Here is a 25,296-nt window from a genome sequence, read left to right as displayed (position 1 = left end):
GCTTTGCTTTGTTCAAACAAAATCAAATTTATCAAAGATTTAATCTTTGTGATGTTTGTCAATTGTTTTCGCACGAATTGTCAAAGACGAGTTCTTTGAGGTTTGTTTGAATCTCAATTGTTTCAGTCATGAATATTTGTTGCTAAGTTTTCATCGTTTAGAGGTGAATAACACAAATCGTTGGTTGTTTCAAAAGATCGAGACAACTCAATGTTCTTTAGTTCATCGAATCGAAGGCATGACTCAGTTTTTAGCGCGTTTTCTTTTCTGATTGAAAAATCGTATCATGCAAGATCCAAAACGAATGAATTTTAAGGAAGTCAAAAGGCTGCAAGAAAGGACATTGAGCCGATATTTGGGGTTTTCCAAGCTCATTGGGCAATCATAAGAGGTCCAGAGCGACATTAGTTCATAGATAACGGCAAAAAAAAATCATGTACACTTGCAGTATTTACACAACATGATTGTTAAAACGATCGATTTGAGACTGTGCCAAACTATATACTTTCTTAGCCAGTCAAGGCTCATTCCAACATCCAGTGAATATCTTCAAAGAAATTCAGAGTCATGTGATAATTAAGTGCATCATCAGCTTCATCACGACTTGGTTAAACACATTGGAGAAACTTGTCGTCGTGATAAGTGAATGAGTAATTTATAAATTATGTTGCATCATTTAACTAAATTAAAGATAAACATAAAATGAATATATCAATTCATTTTAATGAAAATATAAATAGATATTAATGAAGTGAAAGTGGAGTACATAAATATTTGATTAAAATAATTTGTAAGAAATTTGAGGAGTGACGTGTGGAAAAATATATCGAACCACTTTGCTAGACCCTACCTGTATTTTACTCACTTGTCCATCCTATGTTCACATTTTCCCTATCATCGTCGGATCCACAATTCATCTGATGGAAGAAGCTACTGGTCAGCCCATTTCTTGTAATTGTTTTTTATTAATTGCTTGATATTGTTGTGAAAAAGTAAAAATTTATGGTAAAAAGTAAAAATCTCAAATTCTCAAAATTTACCAAACTACACACTTTATAATATTTTTCTCTCTACTCAATTGTATCAAATCTTTACAAATGGAGACCTATTTATAGGATTTCTTTGGAAAACAATCCAAAAACAATTTCATCATTACATACATCATCACACACTAATTTTCAATATTCAACACCTAATTTTACCTAATTTTCAACATTCAACATTATAATTTTCAACACAAATATTTTTCATATTTTTAACACTCCCCCTTGTGATGATGATCATGATATGATGATGTCTTCATTACGTGATTTTGTACTGCCTCGTTAAAAATCATACTAGGAAAAACCCATTGGGATAAAAACCATAGTAAGGGAAAAAGAGTGCAGTCACGTAAACTCCCCCTCATGTTGACATGAACAATTCTTCACAAATTTCGTAGATTGCGCATCCCAATATTATATATCTGCTTTCTGAATATTGTCATAGGAAGTGCCTTTGTGAAGAGATCTGATGAGTTTTCACTTGATTGAATGTGACGAACATCAATACATTTATTCTTCTCAAGCTCCTTGGTGAATGCGAAGAACTTAGGAGGAATATGTTTAGTTCTATCGATTTTTATGTATCCTTCTTTCATTTGAGCTACACATGCAGCATTATCTTCATATAGTATCACAGGCCTCTCGTCGAATGATAATCCACATGAGATTTGGATATGTTGGCTCATTGATTTTAACCACACACATTCACGGCTTGCTTCATGTAGTGCAATAATCTCGGCATGATTTGATGAAGTTGTTTCAAGCGTTTATTTCTGTGAACGCCAAGAAATTGCAGTGCCTCCACGAGTAAATACATATCCAGTTTGGGAACGTGCCTTGTGTGGATCAGATAAGTATCCAGCATCGGCATAACCAACTATACTTGGATTAGCATCTTTTGAATACAAAAGTTCCAAGTCTGTCGTTCCTCGTAGATAACGAAATATATGTTTAATTCCGTTCCAGTGTCTCTTTGTTGGATATGTGCTAAATCTTGCCAATAAATTTACGGCAAAAGATATATCAGGCCTTGTACAATTTGTAAGATACATAAGGGCACCGATAGCACTTAGATATGGTACTTCTGGACCAAGAATATCTTCATCATCTTCACATGGACGGAATGGATCTTTTTCTATGTTTAATGATCTAACAACCATTGGAGTACTTAAAGGATTTGATTTATCCATATTAAAACGTTTAAGGATCTTTTCTGTATAATTTGTCTGGTGAACAAATATTCCACATTTTTTTGTTCAATTTGTAAACCCAGACAATACTTGGTTTTTCCAAGATCCTTCATTTCAAATTCTTCCTTCAAGTATGACACAACTTCTTGAATTTCCTTATTCGTTCCAATGATGTTTAAATCATCAACATATACAGCAATAATTACGCATCCGGATGTTGTTTTCTTAATGAAAACACAAGGGCATATTGAATTATTTACATATCCATTTTTCATCAAGTGATCACTTAGTCGATTATACCACATTCGACCGGATTGCTTTAACCCATATTGTAAAGGCCCGTATTACCAACTGTAAAGGCCCGTAATTCGTATTCAAAATTTTGCGGAATTATAAAATAAATTTCTAAATAAATAATTATCTTATCTCATTTAATTAAAATATATATGTAAATGTTTTTTTTTTTAACTTTAAAATAAAAGCGGAAGCGAATACTGTTTTCAACCAACCATTTAAAAATAATCCAACGTAAACATCAATTTTTTAAAATAATCCAACGTATTAAAACTGAGTTTGAATAATGAAAAGTGCATAAACTAAATCATGAGGTCCTCGGGTTTACTACTGCTGTCCCAAGATCGCTCATTGGTCTCCGCCCGCGGTCTCGACCTCATCAACACCTACAACAATCAAGTCTAGTGAGTCTAAAGACTCAACATGTATATATCGTGAATAACAAGTAAATATATCATAAAATCGCATGCAACGTAAAAATAACGTATCGTAAAGTGCATGGTGAAAATCATAACGTGAATAATTATAACTACGTGCATATCTAAAAATCATCCGTGAAAGCTTTGCTCAATAGAGCTCTGTCATAACATATCATAATTTTCTGGTAGAGATAATGTTTCTAAGCAAGTGGCCCATAACATAGCGTAAGCGCCTGATCAGACTAAACCACAGTATACTGGGCGGTAGAGATCAATCACAGCTCTTGGACTGGATGTCCGTACCCATACATAATCATAAACCGGTCGTAAGTCACCGGGCGGAGAGGTCCTCGGTTGCGCCTACCGACTTCCAAACCCATAAGCATAAAGTGGCCACAAGACATATAGCATATATCTAAAAATAAACATTTTGAATTTTTTATGCACGTAATATAATTATAACCTTATTTTTACCGGATGAGTTGGATCGTTCCCAGGCTTGCTGCGACTTACTACTAATATGTGACACATGCAATAAATCTTAATTTGACAAAATTTTAGCAATAGAACCAAAAACGAGACTATTCGGACCAACAACTTGATTTTTTACCATGGCTTCGTACCAACCCGAACCAACATTAAACCGACGTTTAACCATGATTAAAAATACCCCAAACATACTGAAAAATTTTCACAATAACTGTAACACACGAAAAAGGCGAAAGGAATCCAAAAACATAAGACGCTCTTTCGAGAGTCATTTTGGCACCTTTCGCCGTAAATTCTCGTACGACCTCTAAACTCGACCAAATCACGAACGGCCAAAAACATGACTTTCCTAGCTCATTGAGGTACTGTCTAGTCCAAGGCCATGGGCTAAAAGCCAACCAAGAGCTCAAACAAGTACCAAAACCGAAGTTCAAAGCTGCTGGAAAAGTGCAGCAGCAGTAGTTTATTTGCTTGTGGTGAAAATTCCAAACTAAATGACTATGGGCTTGAACCACTGCCCAAGGACTCTTACCAACATCCTAAGGCATGTCTTGGACCATGGCTAAGGGCTAGAAGCCAACCACAATCCAAGGAAACACCTAGGACAATTACAGCATAGCAACCAAGAACACCACTTGCTGCATAGTGTGTTGTATTGAACCATTTTACTGTCTTGTCTCGTTCCAAGGGCCATTTTATCACCCATGGCTCGATCTAGACATGGTGGAGTGTTGTAGGAACCATGGCTATGGTCCCCAGGACAGCCAAGATTCGAACATCCCTCAAGCAACTCAAGGACAGCAAATTGTGACTCATTTCTGCAGCTTATGTAAAGTTGCTGTCATTGCTTCGTTCTTTGAGGGTATGGACTGAAACCAATGGACCAATAACACCCTAACACACTCTAAATTATGCCTAGAAGCAGCCTTGAGTGCCTGGAATCGAGCAACCTCCTGTAAGCAACAAAGATCAGCAAACCGTGAAGTGGAAAACAAGGGAGCCGAAAATTCTGTACAACTTATTGCTTGGAGTGTTGCTGTCCATTTCGGTTTATGTCTTGAATCATGCATATATGATGGTTTTAAAATATCTATAGGACTTGGTTGAAGAGAAAAGAAACAACATATACATGCCTGGAAATCGTTTTGAAGAAGAACAAACCAATACGACAATACGGCGCGGCGGAACCGAGTTGGATTTCCTTTCTTGTTCTTGTGCTGTTCTTACACGATTAAGCTGCTGATATTCTGATGCATTTTCGAAGGTGAGGGTGTAGGTTTGTTAGGCATTGAAGAAGGGTGTTATAGGAGGTGTTAAGGGGGTAATAATATGCATTTAGTTAGGAGTTACAAGTGCAAGAGTTGAATGGGTTTTTGAATTGTGTCTTCACCCTTAGTTGCCGATTCCTTTCCTCATTTTGTTGCATGATTTCGTTCAGTTACTAGCATGATGGGTTAAGGAAGACTCTAGGTATATTATTGTGTTTGAATTCACTAATAACTAATGAATTAAAGGTGAGGAATTGTATTCACCTTAAAGGCTAATGAGGTGATTTGAATGAGGTTTACTACAATTTTTGAATTGTCTTAACATAATATTATTACTACCTCTTGCATGGTATGCTAGTGTTTTATTTCTTGCATTTTAAATTCTTAAGGTTTAATACATTCATTATATATTTTTTTTATGAATGACAATTTAATTTAGAATAGAACATTGCATGGCATACTTGACTTAAAATTTAAGTATTAAAATGTTATGTTTAATTTTTTGACTATTTTATACCTAGATTAATTCATCCTCCATTTATTTACATATTTTTTTTAAGCTTTAATTAAATATTAATCAAAAGAACTTATTTACCAACTTAACTCTAATTAATTTATTAAATCCCAAGGACCTTCTTTTTCTTTAAATTAAATTATTCTTTGACTTAAATTAAATTTAGAAATGTCTTTCTTATTATTAATCTTATCTCTAATCTCCAAACTCTGGTCCGGCCTCGGTATTTAACTGAAAAGATAAAACTAAACTTTTGCATTTAAAATAAATAGTTATGACTTGTCAAATATCAAAATGAATTAGACCCTTCATATATATATATATATAATCATTTTTAAATTTAAATAGTAATAATTATGCATGGCTTATACGTAGTCTGATTTTCGGGTCGTTACAATCTTCCCCCCTTAAATTGAATTTCGTCCCCGAAATTCGCTAATCCTCGATAATCCAAAAGTGTAGATTCTTAATTCTATTATCCCAACAATCCACGCTACCGTTGCGCTACTCTGATAAAAATTAAGTCATAGGCTGTCCTTACGTTTCTTCAATCCTAATTAGATTGCCTACCAAAAATCTCATTTGCGAATCGCAACTTAAAACGACTTATGGTAACTTAGCTTTACTTTACTATGACCTCGAATTCTGACTTTCTCATCGTTCCCAATATTAGAATTGGTGGTTCAAACTTATCATGTCTTACCTTCCTTATACTATACCCGTAATGTTCAACGACCTATTACATTAGCATTTCCGCAGTTCAACTTAAAGACTCTTAGCACCAAAGGTTACTGATCAACTTCTATCCTCGGTGATACACTTAAAAGTTGAATCTTATCTCAGCTCCATAACAAAATTAGTCTAAGATCCTTGAATCGAATATTTATCTTACAGCCCAAACTTATATAACTTAACTATTTACGAGTATACCCCAAATATAAAATTGTTGCAAATTTTAAACCTCAAATAACGTTAATCCATAAAACCCAATTATACAACATCGACCTTCTACCAATATTTTAAAGCCCTTCAAGTCTCAATTATATGCTTAAACCATTTTCTTTCCAATGACAATATAGTTGAGGCCTAAGACTCTGGACTTTCCTCATTGAAACAAATGTCGCATTCTTAAGTATCATCAATGCTTAATTAAGTCTAGTGTATAAAACATAATAAGTTATCTCATGTTAACGATAAACTTACTCTAATAATTCAACTTCGCTCATATCACCCATAGAGTTCTAAAATTCCCATATCAAGATTTCGGATTTCTTACTCAATTAAAATCTTAATGTTAGTTCATTGGTAATCTATGTTGAACGCCTCTAATTCTCTTTTTGTTTTTCTTTCACCCAAAACTTATGTATGAACACCTATCTTATAAATCTTGAAATTCAAGCTTATGCAACCCAAATAATATTAGATAGTATAACTCCAGCCCACATATCCGCTTAGTCCCAAATTTCTTAATGACTTTCAAAATTCCTCAAGATAAGGTGTCTAATTCAATTCTTACATGCGTCTATCGAGTAACCTAACCATCCATCATACTCAATTTTCTAGAAAAATCAAATTCCCCCCAAAGGTATAATTCTAACTGTTAAGATCCTGGTTAAAACTTACGACACATCAAACTTAAATTCCCCAAAAAATTCGCTAACTCAATGTTTACTCTTATAACTTAGCTAACCGATAAATTTTTACTTTAACTTGTCGTCACTTTAAATTCTTAATTTGCCCCGACGTTATATCACCAACACTTAAATTTTCAAGCCCAAGATTTATTCATCCTACAATGTCCTTGATTGTCATTCCTTATAACATTATAATCCAGCTATTTCGAGGTTCTAATCATCTTTCCAAGCTTATATTACCGAAAATTCTTATCATTTAAACCTTTCAATTCTCATCTCAAGAAATTTTTTTTTAAATCCCGAAAATTCCACAATTACCCATGAGTTCTCAGTATTCCCAATTTCATTTTATAGATTTCCCGTATCATAAGGTTCAATAGCCTTAAGTTTTTTTAAACCCGAAATTAATTCCCATAACACGTCTTACATTTCTATAAATACTTAAAATCCCAAGTGTTCCTCAAAAGTTCGCATTTAATCCTTAAAAATTTTGAAAATTGCAATCTGGCCCTTACAGTTCTCCAAATTTACATTTTGGTCCTATAACTCTTCGAAATTTGCATTATTGTCCCCATAAAATTTTTCATCTTTACCTCATTAAACTTTTAGATTCTCGAACTCGAAATTTAATCCCCAAAATTTGGTAAATTCGAAAATAGTCCCTTAGAATTTTTTTTTTTTGCACTTAGGTCCTCAAATTATTAGTTATTACAATTAGGTCCCTAAAATTCTCAATTCATGCAATTCCATCCTTAAATCTAACTAGGTAGAGCATGTATCCTAAATAAATTATCATAATTAATCTTACATTTCCATAGGTACTTAAAATCCTCAAATTGTACATTTATAATCCTAAATATTGTCGTAGTCTTCGAATCGCTATTGCTTATATGAAATCCTCAAAAATTTACTCGACTAGCAACCAAGAACCATCAATAATTTCTTAGAAATTCTACAAGTCCCAAAAGCATTCATAATTTTCAAGATTAACTTATAACCCATAAGGAGGACATCAACACTACTGACCTAAAAATTAATATAGTCAAATCATTTTCAACCTCTCCTAAAACCTGATATTCGAATTCTTAGACATATCCAATTCAAAACGTACCCAACATGCATAATTCCATAATTTATTTTTTAAATTTAAATAAACACTGAACAATTAAAATCTGAACGTAAAAACATTTCATGAAAACATGCTGTTAAAATAATTCATTCTTTAAATAAAATGCGTAAATGTAAAACTTACAGACCGAAGACGTGACTTCATGAGCTTCTCGAGAGCAGTAGTAGTACAACCATTTACAAGATCGTAGGCTTTGATACCAACTGTAAAGGCCCGTATTACCAACTGTAAAGGCCCGTAATTCGTATTCAAAATTTTGCGGAATTATAAAATAAATTTCTAAATAAATAATTATCTTATCTCATTTAATTAAAATAAATATGTAAATGTTTTTTTTTTTAACTTTAAAATAAAAGCGGAAGCGAATACTGTTTTCAACCAACCATTTAAAAATAATCCAACGTAAACATCAATTTAAAATAATCCAACGTATTAAAACTGAGTTTGAATAATGAAAAGTGCATAAACTAAATCATGAGGTCCTCGGGTTTACTACTGTTGTCCCAAGATCGCTCATTGGTCTCCGCCCGCGGTCTCGACCTCATCAACACCTACAACAATCAAGTCTAGTGAGTCTAAAGACTCAACATGTATATATCGTGAATAACAAGTAAATATATCATAAAATCGCATGCAACGTAAAAATAACGTATCGTAAAGTGCATGGTGAAAATCATAACTTGAATAATTATAACTACGTGCATATCTAAAAATCATCCGTGAAAGCTTTGCTCAATAGAGCTCTGTCATAACATATCATAATTTTCTGGTAGAGATAATGTTTCTAAGCAAGTGGCCCATAACATAGCGTAAGCGCCTGATCAGACTAAACCACAGTATACTGGGCGGTAGAGATCAATCACAGCTCTTGGACTGGATGTCCGTACCCATACATAATCATAAACCGGTCGTAAGTCACCGGGCGGAGAGGTCCTCGGTTGCGCCTACCGACTTCCAAACCCATAAGCATAAAGTGGCCACAAGACATATAGCATATATCTAAAAATAAACATTTTGAATTTTTTATGCACGTAATATAATTATAACCTTATTTTTACCGGATGAGTTGGATCGTTCCCAGGCTTGCTGCGACTTACTACTAATATGTGACACATGCAATAAATCTTAATTTGACAAAATTTTAGCAATAGAACCAAAAACGAGACTATTCGGACCAACAACTTGATTTTTTACCATGGCTTCGTACCAACCCGAACCAACATTAAACCGACGTTTAACCATGATTAAAAATACCCCAAACATACTGAAAAATTTGCACAATAACTGTAACACACGAAAAAGGCGAAAGGAATCCAAAAACATAAGACGCTCTTTCGAGAGTCATTTTGGCACCTTTCGCCGTAAATTCTCGTACGACCTCTAAACTCGACCAAATCACAAACGGCCAAAAACATGACTTTTCTAACTCATTGAGGTACTGTCTAGTCCAAGGCCATGGGCTAAAAGCCAACCAAGAGCTCAAACAAGTACCAAAACCGAAGTTCAAAGCTGCTGGAAAAGTGCAGCAGCAGTAGTTTATTTGCTTGTGGTGAAAATTCCAAAATAAATGACTATGGGCTTGAACCACTGCCCAAGGACTCTTACCAACATCCTAAGGCATGTCTTGGACCATGGCTAAGGGCTAGAAGCCAACCACAATCCAAGGAAACACCTAGGACAATTACAGCTTAGCAACCAAGAACACCACTTGCTGCATAGTGTGTTGTATTGAACCATTTTACTGTCTTGTCTCGTTCCAAGGGCCATTTTATCGCCCATGGCTCGATCTAGACATGGTGGAGTGTTGTAGGAACCATGGCTATGGTCCCCAGGACAGCCAAGATTCGAACATCCCTCAAGCAACTCAAGGACAGCAAATTGTGGCTCATTTCTGCAGCTTATGTAAAGTTGCTGTCATTGCTTCGTTATTTGAGGGTATGGACTGAAACCAATGGACCAATAACACCCTAACACACTCTAAATTATGCCTAGAAGCAGCCTTGAGTGCCTGGAATCGAGCAACCTTCTGTAAGCAACAAAGATCAGCAAACCGTGAAGTGGAAAACAAGGGAGCCGAAAATTCTGTACAACTTATTGCTTGGAGTGTTGCTGTCCATTTCGGTTTATGTCTTGAATCATGCATATATGATGGTTTTAAAATATCTATAGGACTTGGTTGAAGAGAAAAGAAACAACATATACATGCCTGGAAATCGTTTTGAAGAAGAACAAACCAATACGACAATACGGCGCGGCGGAACCGAGTTGGATTTCCTTTCTTGTTCTTGTGCTGTTCTTACACGATTAAGCTGCTGATATTCTGATGCATTTTCAAAGGTGAGGGTGTAGGTTTGTTAGGCATTGAAGAAGGGTGTTATAGGAGGTGTTAAGGGGGTAATAATATGCATTTAGTTAGGAGTTACAAGTGCAAGAGTTGAATGGGTTTTTGAATTGTGTCTTCTCCCTTAGTTGCCGATTCCTTTCCTCATTTTGTTGCATGATTTCGTTCAGTTACTAGCATGATGGGTTAAGGAAGACTCTAGGTATATTATTGTGTTTGAATTCACTAATAACTAATGAATTAAAGGTGAGGAATTGTATTCACCTTAAAGGCTAATGAGGTGATTTGAATGAGGTTTACTACAATTTTTGAATTTTCTTAACATAATATTATTACTACCTCTTGCATGGTATGCTAGTGTTTTATTTCTTGCATTTTAAATTCTTAAGGTTTAATACATTCATTATATATTTTTTTTATGAATGAAAATTTAATTTAGAATAGAACATTGCATGGCATACTTGACTTAAAATTTAAGTATTAAAATGTTATGTTTAATTTCTTGACTATTTTATACCTAGATTAATTCATCCTCCATTTATTTACATATTTTTTTTAAGCTTTAATTAAATATTAATCAAAAGAATTTATTTACCAACTTAACTCTAATTAATTTATTAAATCCCAAGGACCTTCTTTTTCTTTAAATTAAATTATTTTTTGACTTAAATTAAATTTAGGAATGTCTTTCTTATTATTAATCTTATCTCTAATCTCCAAACTCTGGTCCGGCCTCGCGTATTTAACTGAAAAGATAAAACTAAACTTTTGCATTTAAAATAAATAGTTATGACTTGTCAAATATCAAAATGAATTAGACCCTTCATATATATATATATATATATATATATATATAATCATTTTTAAATTTAAATAGTAATAATTATGCATGGCTTATACGTAATCTGATTTTTGGGTCGTTACACATATAATGATCTTGTAATTTCACAGAATAACATTCTCTAGGTTTTGAACTTTGTGCTTCAGGCATCTTAAATCATTCAGGGATTTTCATATATATATTACTATCAAGTGATCCATATAAGTAAGCTGTAACAACATCCATAAGACGCATTTCTAAATTTTCAGATACCGCCAAGCTAATCAAATACCGAAACGTAATTGCATCCATCACGGGAGAATACGTTTCTTCATAATCAACTCCAGGCCTTTGAGAAAAACCTTGCGCAACAAGTTGAGCTTTATATCTTACTATTTCATTTTTCTCATTTCGCTTTCGAATAAAAACCCATTTGTATCCAACAGGTTTTACACCTTCAGGTGTAAGGACTATAGGTCCAAAAACATTACGTTTATTTAGTGAATCCAATTCAACTTGGATGGATTCTTTCTATTTTATTTAATCCTGCCGATTTTTACATTCACCAAAAGATTTTGGTTCATGATCTTCATTATTATTTATGATGTCGATTGCCACATTATAAGAAAATATATCATCAATTTCTTCTATATCTTTTCGGTTCCATATTTTTCCAGTATTAATATAATTTATAGAGATTTCATGATTCTCGTCAGTTTGTGGTTCTGACAGAACATTTTCATCATCATGTGTTTCTTCAGGAACACCATTATCTATTTTGTGATCATCATGTGTTTCTTCAGGAACATCATTCTTTATTTTGTGATCATCGTGTTTCTCTATGAATTTTCTTTTTCGAGGATTTTTATCCTTGGAACCGACTGGCCTTCCACGCTTCAGGCGTTTAATGACATCATGAGTATCTTCAATTTGTTTCTTCGGAATTTCAATTCGAGCAAGGGTATTTGCAGCATGTATATATGATTTAGTTACCCCTTTTGTGTCTGCAAATGCATCTGGTATTTGATTTGCTATTCTTTGCAAGTACACAATCTGCTGTACATCTTTTTCACATTGTTTTGTTCTTGGATCCAGATGTAACAATGATGATACATACCATGTAATTTCTTTTTCGGTATGCTTCTGTTCTCCCCCTAACATTGGGAAGATTTCCTCATTAAAATGACAATCAGCAAAACGTGCTGTGAACACGTCGCCTGTCTGAGGTTCAAGATATCGAATAATTGATGGACTATCATAACCGATATAAATTCCAACCTTTCTTTGAGGTCCCATTTTCTTTCGTTGCGGTGGTGCAATAGGCACATACACCATATATCCAAAAATTCTCAAATGAGAAATGTCCGGTTCTTTACCAAATGCAAGCTGCAATGGGGAGTATTTATGATATGCACTTGGTCTGATGCGAATTAATGAAGCAGCATGTAAAATTGCATGTCCCCATATAGAAATAGGGAGCTTTGTTTTCATAACCATTGGTCTAGCAATCATTTGCAGACGTTTAATCAATGATTCAGCCAATCCATTCTGTGTATGTACATGAGCAACATGATGCTCAACAATGATTCCCATAGACATACAATAATCATTAAAAGTTTGGGAAGTAAATTCACCAGCATTATCAAGTCTAATTTTCTTGATTGTATAATCGGGAAATTGATTCCTCAATTTTATTATTTGAGCAAGTAATCTTGCAAATGCAACATTTCGAGTTGACAATAAACATACATATGACCATCTGCTGGAGCCATCAATCAATACCATAAAGTATCTGAATGGTCCACATGGTGGATGGATTGGTCAGTTTGGATTTTGGCTGGTGAAGGTCTTATAATAAGTTTTCCAAGAGAACATGATTTACATTGAAACTTATTATTCTGAAAGATCTTCTGGTCTTTCATCGGATGACCATGTGTATTTTCTATAATTCTTCGCATCATTGTTGAACCAGGATGTCCTAATCGATCATGCCAATTGGTTAATATTGAAGAATTATCAACTACCATGTTTGATTCAATAGGACTTATATGTGTATAATGGAATCCAGTAGGGAGCATTGGTAGTTTTTCAATCACATATTTCTTTCCTGATTTATATGTGATAAGACACATATACTTCTCATTTCCTTCATTCATTGTTTGAGTATCATAACCATGGGAATATATATCATTAAAACTCAACAAATTTCTTTTCGATTGTGGTGAATATAAAGCATCATTGATCAAAAATTTTGTACCATTAGGTAACAAAAATTGTACTTTACCACATCATTTAATCAAGTCTACAGGACCTGATATTGTATTCACCGTTGTTTTTGTTGGTTTTAGTTCCAAGAAATATCTTTTATCTCGGATGATAGTATGCGTTGTACCACTATCGGGTATGCAAACTTCAGCTTTGCTCATAGCATTTTCCATATTTGAACTTCAAAAAAAATATGCAATGAAATAAAATTACTGACAATACATATGTAAATATAACACATATCATAATTGTACAATAAAAAATTATTATATGAATACATGAAAAATAAATTATTGTAGATTTATATTATACCATTATAATGTTCATTTTCAGAGAAATCATTGAGAAAATCTGTAGCATCAATATTGTTCATTTCTATCCCACCAACATATTGATCATTTCCAGAGAAATCATTCATAAAATCAGCAGCATCAAAATGAGTTGAATCACTCAAACGGTCACTTCGTTCAGTGAAGTTGGTCTCTTTTTCTTTCCCCTTTATCGATTCTTTATAGAGCTTGCAAAGGTGCTCAGGGGCTCGACAAATACGAGACCAATGTCCTGGAGTGCCGCATCTGAAACAAAAACTTTCAAATCTTTTCGAGTGATTTTCATTAACACTCATGTTCTCATGATGCCTTTTCTATGGATGGTTCGTGACGCCCTTTTGAGATGAGTTATAAAAATAACTATCTCTATTGTTTTCAAAATCACGGCCTCGACCACGACCACGACCACGACAAATTCCACGTCCACGTCCACGACCATGACCTCGACCTCGACCAAAACCTTGTCTCTGGATTTGATTTTGGTTTCCAGGTTTAAATTCATTTTTACTCACAGCATTTACTTCTGAAAATGCTGTTGATCCAGTGGGTCGGGACTGATGATTTCTCATTAATAGCTCTATATTGTTGCTATAAATTTATATTTGATCCGTGAGACGTGGAAAATGTTTTTTCAATCATTTCCGATTCTGTAACCTCATGTCCACAAAATTTTAGCTGCGAGATTATTCGATACATCGCTGAATTATAATCACTGACTTTCTTAAAATCATGGAATCTTAACATATTCCATTCACCACGGGCGGTCGGAAGTATAACTTCCCTTATATGTTCAAATCTTTCTTTCAATCCTTTCCACAGAGCCATGGGATCTTTTTCGATGAGATATTCACATTTTAAACCTTCATCGAGATGTCGACGCAAAAATATTATAGCTTTTGCTTTTTCTTGTGATGAAGATATACCATTTTCTTTAATGGTCTCGCTTAGACCCAATACTCAAGATGCATTTCTACATCGAGAGTCCATGGCATATAATTTTTTCCCGTGATGTCGAGCGCAACAAATTCGAGCTTTGTCAAATTTGACATGGTGGTACTAAAAAATTACGATGCATTTTATTAGTTAATGAATATTGCAATACAAAGTAATGGATAAACAACAAGTACAAGCATTTGTAAAAATAAAGAAAACACACGAGGAGAATATTCTCCGATAAATAAAAGACTCGTGAGTATGATAACCAAAATAATTAAAAATAACCTTGAGAAAGCCATCTTCTTTTTTCTTCCAAAATTTGATGAAGAATAATTTTTAGAGAATAGGAGAAAGTTGGAGTGATTGAAAGAGTTTGTGAGATCATATTTATAGGGCAAAAACTAGCCGTTTTGTTACCGTTTATGACCGTTGGTGTACAAAAAAATAAATGTATGTATTTGTATAATTTTATGGTAATAATATGGTGTATATAATATTAGTCATGTTTAAATAATTATGTATATCATATCACATTATTATAATAAAGTGTTATAAGTTATTTTGTTTAAAAACCTTATAGGCTTTTATACTTGTCGTATCCCTTACCGGGAGTGTGGGATGTCGTCTTAACATCCTCCCAGGATTTATAACAAGTTTTTGAAAAATTTATTATTATTATTTCTAATAATAACATTATATTATATATTAAATATATACACAATAAATAAATAACAGTAAAATAAATATTATTACTTTTGTTACCTTTTTCTTCTGTTTGGAGCTTGGAAAAGTATGGAGGACTTTTAGAGCTTCGTGCTGATAACGTGTTGTGAAAAAGTAAAAATTTATGGTAAAAAGTAAAAATCTCAAACTCTCAAAATTTACAAAACTACACACTTTATAATATTTTTCTCTCTACCCAATTGTATCAAATCTTTACAAATGGAGACCTATTTATAGGATTTCTTTGGAAAACAATCCAAAAACAATTTCATCATTACATAAATCATCACACACTAATTTTCAATATTCAACACCTAATTTACCTAATTTTCAACATTATAATTTTCAACACAAATATTTTTCATATTTTCAACAAATATAACTGCTTTTTGTGTTTCTGTTGATGTCATTATGAATTTGTCTTGTCGCAACCGGCATGCTTTCAATGTTTCACTTTTTTTGATCATGATTTCTGACTTATTTTAAAGGTTATGATTATTTTTTTCGTGTCAACTGGAGTCGATTCGGTCATTTGAGTGACTTTAATGAGGAATCGATTTTGATTCTAATGTTTGCTGTCACCTAGGCCTCTCTAAATTGGTGGTCAAGAAATATGATGTATTATCAACAATGGGTATCGTAAAACTTGAAGAGTTCTTTAATATTTAGCACAACGAGCTATCTGAATACAGATCAAAGCTGTATAGATCTTGCTGCAGGGGGTGTACCTTTTTTAGCATATCCTATCCATTTTGTATTGACGTGGTTTAGTGCAAGTTTTATATGTTCCTAACTGTAGGGCTGCTATCTAATGCTTGTCCGGTATGGGAAGTAGCCATGTGCAGGAAGAGTAGAAAACAATGATTGGTGTTGGCTTAATTGTGCCTAGTTGAGATTTACTTTTATTTGGTTGTTGAATACTTTTTCTGACTGTCCATATGTTTGTTAGTTGTTGAAGCTAAAGACGGCTCTGTTTCAGTTTCTTCTGCGTTTGCTAGACATCATGAAGGTAATATTGACACCTCAAGTCTTTCACATTAATGCCCTAGGTCAGCTTTTTTTGAGCAAAAATGTCTGGAATTGTTTTGTTTCTATTGATACGGGAGGCTGTTCGGCTGCTACTTATTTGGTAAACTTCAAATATTTTTGTTCTATATAATATATATGTGCAATCTTGGCAAACATCTAGTCGAAGGAAATATTATTCTAGCCAAGTCAAAATGTAAAAGAGTAGGCCAAATTATTTAAAAGGAACCTGGCTGAAAGGAGTGGAGAAAATTATTAAAAGTTTCAAGCTGAGTAGACCCACAATCTGTGCTTTCATGTGTAGGAAATATTATTTGTGATATGAATCGATGTGGGTTCAAATACTTGGGGAAAAGAAATTTGGATGTGATATCAGGAGAACCAACTTTAAAGTCAACAATAAAAGATTATGAACGCAGGAAAGAAACTGTTTTGTTATTTTCTCGTAACTTCCCTTGATTAGATCACCTTGAGGTAATGGGGCATGTAAATAGAGGAACATTTTGTCCACTACGCATTTGTGACAGATGATTTATATCGATCGGTGATCACCTATTGTCATGTAACCTTTGGTATATAGTTGAATCATTTGCAACAAAATTTTTACCTTGATCAGTACATCTTTTTGTTTCATTTGTGGATAATTATTCCTTTGGCATACTTGAATAAGGTGCTTATTTATTCACAAACATGAGATATCAAAATCAGTAATAACTTTTTAGTTGCTATAGATGTTCAGGATAGAGATAAAAAATTCTTGACAATAGCCGTTGAAGTAGCTTACAGAGGTGTAGAATGTGGAGATGGACGTCCTTTTTGTGCAGTTGTTGTTTGGAATGATGAAGTAGTTGTAAGCTGCCACAATCTGGTTCTCAGGCATACAGACCCTACTGCTCATGCAGAGGTTACGGCAATCAGGGAGGCAAGAATTGTAGCCACACACTGACATATATCACTTTGCCTCTTTCCTCGAGTGTTATCATGGATGCACCGCAACAAAAAAGGCTTTTCGTAGCGCGCTATTAACAGCGCACATTAAAAGCACGCCGTTAATATTATTATTAACAACGTGCATGTTTATGTGCGCTGTTAATAGTATTAATTTTTTTAAAAAAAAATCGTGTGCACTATTAACAGCGCACATTAAAAGCACGCCGTTAATATTATTATTAACAACGTGCATTTTATATGCGCTGTTAATAGTATTAATTTTTTTTAAAAAAAATCGTGTGTATTCATTAACAGCGCACATAAAATGCACGCCGTTAATAATTACATTAACGGTGTGCTTTTATGTGCGCTGTTAATAGTATTAAATTTTTAAAAAAAAAATCGTGTCTATATATTAATAGCGCGCATTAAAAGCACGCCGTTAATAATACTATTAACGGCGTGCTTTTTATGTGCACGCTGCGAAAGAAAAAAGCACGCACGTTATTTTCTCAGAGCGCTCAATTTTCATTCCCGCAAGCTCCAATTTCTCTTCTCTCTTCTGTGCGCCGACTTCTTCTTTGCAAAATCCTTGTCGCCGCCTTTACATATCCGCTATCTTCGCCGCCACGTCCTCCTAACCGGCGCCGCCTGTGTCGTTATTGTTGATTTTAGTCATCAGATGCCCTAATCTGAAAGGTAAGGGACCTTCGCACGATTTTGGTTTTGTATTTCTGCGAATTGCTTGGAATTGGAACATTACTCGCATGAATCTTCAAGTTTCACCGAATTTAAGCCATTGAGCTTATCAAATGATGGAATTGTTGAACTAAATCATTCTAATTGGGTAAGCCAAATGATCCTTTTCACACCTTATAAGGTTCCTCGTGACACCACCGAACCCCCTACCCTACTTCCTTGTGCACGTCAAGATTTTCTTGCCCCACTTTTTGCTCTATATAACGACAGAACTGTTATTTTTGTATAGATTGCACTCGAACGCAACTTCACAAGGGGCCGCAGGAAGGATCAAGTAGAAGCTGCTTGTCTTTACATTGCTTGTAGTTAAGAAATCCATCCGAAGTGTTGATCTCTGATTTTTTTTCCTCTGTATTTTATTCCATTTTTTAGTTGCTGTTTGTTCCCTGTTAGATAAGCTTGCCAACAACTTTAAGTCTATGTATAATGTGTATACTGGCTTATGTTGTAGGCATCTCTGTCTCATATGTCGATTTTACTTAAATTTTTCATCTGTGAGGCCATATGTTTTGATCTTCAGATTTGGGGTCAGAGAGTTTGTGCAGAAGTTTGATATGGGTTTTCATTTTGTGCCCTTGATTGAATGATGCTGCAAAAAGTTACGACACTTCCTAGATGGTTTGAGGCCGACTATCCATCTTGATGTGATGCTCGACGATCTTACTTATTATACTATTACCGTTGCCAAAGCTTTTAGAGCCGAAAAGTCACTCAAAGATATTGATTGAGAGATGCAGCGAAAGAGGAATCGTGCTCACCAAGCTAATCAGAATAATAAGAACCCTTATACGGGACCACCAAAGCAACCGGAACCACCAAAACCACAAGGACAACCACCTAAAGGGAACATTCTGAAGACTGATGAGAAACCACTGTGCAAGGAGTGCAATCGTCCATACTATGGCAAGTGCATGTGGGGCCACTACATGTGCTTCAAGTGCAGAGATTTGGGATACAAGGCTGGGGATTGCCCAAAGCTCAAGCAACCCGCTGCTGGAAGGGTCTATGTGATGCAAGCTGAGGAGGCTGAGGCAGAGCCGACACAACACTGATTACCGGTAACCTAGTTGTTTAATGTTTTTACCATGTTTTTATTGCGTGAAATGTTAAAATGGGTTATGAGAATTGATTGGGATAGTGAAGAACTTAGAAGAGAATATGTTGCATGCTCTACTTGAACTGGATTTAGGAGTCGACGTTGGAAATTTGTGGGACAGAAATACGATTTTCGAGATTATGAGGATCGAATTGAAGAGAAAAATTTAAGCTAGAGGGTTAAGTATGAAGTGGATAAGGCAGTTTAAGTTTTGCAATTATCAAGACTAGGCAAAAACAAAACAATGAACACATTTCCTGTGGAAAACTTTAAGGCCTCAATGGCCTCGGACTTGAGGCTACCTTTTGATTAGTGTTTCGGTCTTAGCTTACCGAAGAGATACTTGACGAAATTCTATTTAAGGAGGGTAGATTTGTAACGTCCGAAAAACCAAACCTACGTAAACCACATGCATGAAAATTATTTAAATTGCTTTTGTTTTATTTAATTGATTTTAAATTCTTGCATGGTATTTATTAAATGATTAAAGGTATGATTGCATGATTAAATGATTATATGGCATGTTTTCATGAAATTAAAGGATTTTACCCGAATATTCGATAATAGGCATGGGAAAGGAGGTCGGGGACGACCAAAACTAGAATAAATATTTTTCATAAATATTTTCAAGGCTTCTAAATATGATTAAAAATGATTTAATTTTTCTAAAATGTTGGAGTTCGAATAATTTTACGTGTTGAGCTCGATTTTTCTTAGGAAGCCGGTTTTGGGCAAACGAGGATTTTTTAAAAGATCAAAAATATTATTTTTTTGAAACTAAATTTTATAAACATTAATTTTTTAATTAAATAAGAGTTATTGGGCCCAATTTAACCAAATTGAGTAGGTCCAATTGCTCCTATACTTAGAAGCCCAAAACGAAAGCCCATTATTATGCAATTAAATCTATAAATAAATTACCTTGGTGCTTCAAAACACCACAATCAGCCAAAAAATACAACTAGCACACACATAATTTTTTAGAATATCAAGAGGAGGAAAAGTTAGGGTTCTTCGTACTCCGGTCGTCCATCTTCGCACCCTCGCCAATGATTGAATATTCGAGCGTTATAAACGCAAAGGCACGTTTTGTAAACCCTTTTACGCATCATTCAAATTATAATATGCATGTTTCAATTGTTTTTGCATGAAAAATATTTACGTTCGATGGTTTAACATTTTATCAAATATTTTCAAAAGTCTTCAACGTTTTTACGTATATGTGATCAAGATATGATTTACAACGAGTAGGCTGCCAACATAGAATGAAATATGAAGGGAATATGAATAAATTTAAAAAAATACAAGGTTGGAATCACGCATAAGCAAGGGAGAGAGGCACCTTGGGTATTCGAGGGTTTGGGATGGTTCACATGGTTCAAGTGGCTCGGCTTTGTGCATGGGGGGTCACGGCTTGGCCAGGGCTTGGGTTGGGGCCTTTGCTAGACGTGGGTCAGGGATTAGAAGAGTTCTAGAATGGCTAGGACTCGAGGAGCAGAGTGCAAGGAAGAGTCCGCTGGTTCTAGGACTCTTCCAAGGAGCGCAAGGGCAGCAGCGGCCAAGGGGGCTCAGGGTTGGTCCAATAGGGTCTAGGGAGGATGATCAAGGGTTGGGCCATTGGTTGGTAGAGGTTGGTTCGCTGTTGGCTCGACCACAGCGTGAGGAAGCTTCACATGTGTGCGGCTGCTGTTTCTATGTTTAAAGTTTGGGAAGAAAATATTAAAGTTTGAATTTATTCGAAAATTAAACGCCTCACGAATTATTAATTAAAGAATTGAATAGAAAGCCTCGAATTTAAGCTAAATGAAATTATAAAAAATTAGATTTAAGCTTAAATAATTATTTGAGATAAGCCCATGTCATTAAAAGTAGTAAAAAGTCAAAACCGATAAATTTTTACGTCTAGGGGCAAAACGGTCATTTTACACTTGGATAATATGTAAAAGCTTGGCAGCGTCCTGAAAGATCATAACAAATGTTAAATAATATTTTGTGATGTTTAAACTGAAAATATAAGATTTTATGATTTATGGTAAAGATGTACAATTTTTACTGTTAAAATGCTATTTTTGAAGAGTCATGATATTTTATGATTTTCTTTACTATGAAAAATGTTATTTTGTAAAGGTGGAAAGGAAATGATATTTTATGTTTTAAAAAAGAAAAGGAAAAATATTTTGATGTGAATTGACTGTGACAAAGAGGATATGTACGTGGGGGATCTGTTTAAGAAGGAACATTGAACTTACAATGTTGTGGGGGATTCGTTTTAAGAAAGAACGGTGAACTTACAATTTTGTGGGGATGTCTTGAGGGAAAAGGCCCTAGAGGGAGCCCATTTACGGGACAAGGCCCCAGAGGGAGCCCGACAATCGTATTTCCACGGCGGAGCCTAGTGCCTGTCCTCATGGGCCATGTGGAGCTGAAGACTGATCACTCCACCAGAGGATAAAAGCTAGTAACTTTCAAGGATCAAACTTCACCCAAAATGATAAAGGATTGAAAGATTTATGATTTTACGATTTTATATGATTTATATATGCCGAAAATTATTTTAATGGTTTATTTATGTTCAAAAATTATTTTAGATGAAAGTATTATTTTATTGCATATCCTTGTATATGTATTACTTGTTATTCATGTTTAGAACGTGCTGAATCATTAGACTCACTATGTTTGAATGTTGCAGTATTTGATGATATGAGAATGAGCTGACGCTTGAGTGGATCGAGTGTGACAGTACACTCACGAGGGACATTTATTTTCTGCATTAGCTTGTTAGATAAAAGATTTGAAGGATTATTGTTAATGATTTTATTAGGGATTTTTATGCTTTATTTCGTTGTTAGTTGATCTTTTTTTTAAAGGTCGGTGTAGGATTTTTGGTTAGTTCACGATTTTGAGGTTTTTGGGTACTCGAGAATTTGATTGTTAATTTATTACGATTTATGGAAATGCTAAGTGGTTTTAATTAGTAATTTTCGAGTTTATGATTATAAAAAAAATAGTAAACATTTCATTTATGTTACATAAATTTAAATTTCTTGGACCTTACATTAAATATGCGTGTGGCAGAAGAATTTAGAAAGTGATTCTACCTTGAGGCGTGAATCTTTGTTGAACGTTGAGGGAGCAGCGGTGCACTTGGGTCTTGGGAGAAGAAAAGTCATGCATGCAGGGTTTTCTTAATGCTAAATGGGTATGAACTTTGCTAATTGGGCCTGATTTAATTTTTAAACTGAAGATGATCAATTTGTTCAAGTGCACGCTTCTGCACCTTATGGTTGCTTCTCGCCTAGGCTGGCACGCGATTTTTTCGTGCCTGATTGAAGAGATGCACCTGGGTGATAACCCAGACTCACGCTAGGCGCAGCCAAGCGCACGCCTTTAATAACTACATATTATACCTTAAAATTCTTGAGATCTTAGTTCTAGAGTATGTTTAACTTTAAGTTGTTTGCAACTGTTGCTTGGCTCATGTTATGGGTCACAAATTAACATATCTAAGTTTCTGTCCCACTACCAGTTATGATGCAACAAAGAGCTATTATTTTCTTTTCATTTTGTTTATTTACAACTTGGATTTTCATCTTTAGGCTGGAAACTCAATAAGCGATACGCTTGTTGAGTTGAGTAGTCTTGGAATTTTATGTTACCCAAGTCACAAAACATTTTTATCATGGTAAGTGGAGTGCAACTGTGCAAGAAATGGTGTATTTTCTGATTGGGAAGATGTCACAGTCATACTGTTACGTGCAGATACAACTTCTGAAAATTTCTTCTAGCTTTCTGTTTCCTCTTGATCTGTTTTTAGCAATTTAGTTACGTCCACTCGAGGTTCTCTGTCTGTTTTGAAAAGTTTCACACTTTTATTTTTTACTGAGGTCCTCTCAATCTTACCATTCATTTTCAAAGTTGTAAAAAACTCAACAGAATATTTGAGCTTGCGGACTGTGAAATCTATGCTTCTTACGAGCCACGCCCTATGTGCTTTGGTGCTATCCATCTTTCAAGAATCAAGGTTCATTGCTCACTTTCACTTTCTCTTTCTACCGGTAGTATCTGCACCTATTTCTTCTTCTTCAGAGGTTGGTATACGGAGCCAAAGCTGAAGCTGCTGTTGCCATCGTGTTTGATGACTTAATTGTTGATGGATTAAGAGGCACTGGATTTTACCAAAATTCTCAGCTGGAAATCAAAAGAGCTGATGGAAATGAGGCTATCATTGTGGAGCAGGTGTTTGAGAAAACAAAGGCCAAATTTCAGCTGTACTGAAGTCGTGATATCATCTCAGCTAATAAATTAATCAAAAAACAATTAAAGATGTATTTATCTTTAGACATTTTATGCATAAATTAAACCCTATTTGTTCTAGTGTAATAATAAAATATTTATTTTATAGAATCACACTCAAGTACAACATAAACATACAAAATAAAAAGAACAATATATTAAAGCATGCTATAAAAAAATTGATATGATATAACAAAATGTAAACTACTACAAAAATTTTGCTAACTACATTGCAAATAGAAATTAGCAAACTCCTTTTATTTGCCAAAAAACCAAAATATTGTAAGTAAATCATTTGACAAAAATGAAGAATACAAATTCTAGCAATAATGGCATAATTAAATCATTTACGGAATACACAAACTATGTTTTGCTTAATTTAAATAGAAATCAACAAATTAAGTAGATAGAACAATGGAAATAATAAATTTGTAAATTCACGCTAAAGTCAAGTTTATTACTGCAATTCAAAGAATTTTAAAAACCAGCGGCGTTGGCGATTTACTGGAACTATTGGTCGGATTACTGCCTCTTTCATCCACGTTCTCCATGTATGAATCTTCATATTTAAATACATATGCAGCAAAGATTCAAATATGCCAGATCAGTAAAGACGAAAATATGTCAGGTAAAAGTTCAAATTTTGAGATCGAAACTCTCCTAGATCTTGAAACATTTTAGTTTAAAATCTACCAACCAAAGTATAAATTTGTCTGTGACTATTATAATAAAACAATGTCTAAGAAGCCCTAATATAATGATTTAGTGACTCTGATCCCAATTTAAATTTATCTCTTCTGGAATCACCTGTACTCCGAATATATCAGTGTTTGGCATCATCTTTTCTAAGGTGCATGATTATTTAATAACATAAGTCCGCTAAAAATACTCAGTGGGTGGGAGAAATTTCAATTTATACTAAGGTGCATGATTATTTAATAACATAAGTCCGCTAAAAAATAATAATTAATCTTACAAATGTCCACAATCTTTAGAGTATTATTCTATATGTAAACATCTCATTAGCAAGTACTGAGAGTATTATATATTTAATTACTAAATTAAATGCATGTTTTAGAAAAATCAAGACGCACCAGTTGCATTAATTTGTACGACTCGACTCATCCACGTACGTACTAAAGTGAATCTAATGTACACACAAATTAATGCAACCTTGATTTTCATAAATTTACGTGATAGATATAAAATCTCCATATTATAAACATGGAGAAATTATATATATATATATATCATTCAAACATTGTATTATATGTTTTTCAAAAGGGAAAAAAATAAAGATGAGACATAAAAAGTGTACGTGCTCACAAAAAAATTCTAAATTTTCCTTGTTCTTCAAATCCAAAAGAACTCAAATTTATTAATTGATTCCATTGGTTCAATTCCATCAACTAACTACTCTTTCCTATTCAAACAAGGTGTCGGCTCATATTTCTATACTTCGCTAAATAAAATCATGGACTTAAGCTAGATATAAAAATTCAAAATTCAATCCTTGACACTTAAAATCTATAGAATCTAACTCGACACAATACAAACTGAATCAAAAATTATAATTTGATGCCATTCTACAGAAAAATTGACAAATACACTACCAATAATTCAAACAGACTATTTTTGCACATTTTATCAAACATTTAAGGGAAATTACTAATGGAGCAAATAAAATTTGATGATTAAACTACAATTACATCAAACTTCAAAATATCTTTACAATACAAAAAGAAATTATGTGAAAAAAAAAAAAAGAAATGTCTTATTCATCAAGCATTAAATTGGA

At 34.0% G+C, this 25,296-nt stretch overlaps 1 protein-coding gene across 1 annotated transcript; it reads left to right on the top strand.

Annotated features, from left to right (window-relative positions):
• The first annotated feature begins 916 nt into the window (after window positions 1-916).
• Window positions 917-23,480, top strand: LOC142554830 (guanosine deaminase-like). The gene is made up of 5 exons (XM_075665502.1): window positions 917-936; window positions 16,344-16,403; window positions 17,152-17,344; window positions 23,121-23,226; window positions 23,292-23,480. Exons 1-5 carry the CDS (start codon window positions 921-923, stop codon window positions 23,478-23,480), a joined length of 564 nt encoding a protein of 187 aa, XP_075521617.1. The 5' UTR covers window positions 917-920.
• The last annotated feature ends 1,816 nt before the right edge of the window (window positions 23,481-25,296 follow it).

The sequence above is a fragment of the Primulina tabacum genome, chromosome 8 (genome assembly GCF_025594145.1).
Source record: "Primulina tabacum isolate GXHZ01 chromosome 8, ASM2559414v2, whole genome shotgun sequence".
In the NCBI taxonomy this organism is placed as follows: domain Eukaryota; kingdom Viridiplantae; phylum Streptophyta; class Magnoliopsida; order Lamiales; family Gesneriaceae; genus Primulina; species Primulina tabacum.
Note: the sequence above shows the minus strand (reverse complement) of the source record. Positions and strands in the feature narration are given on the sequence as shown.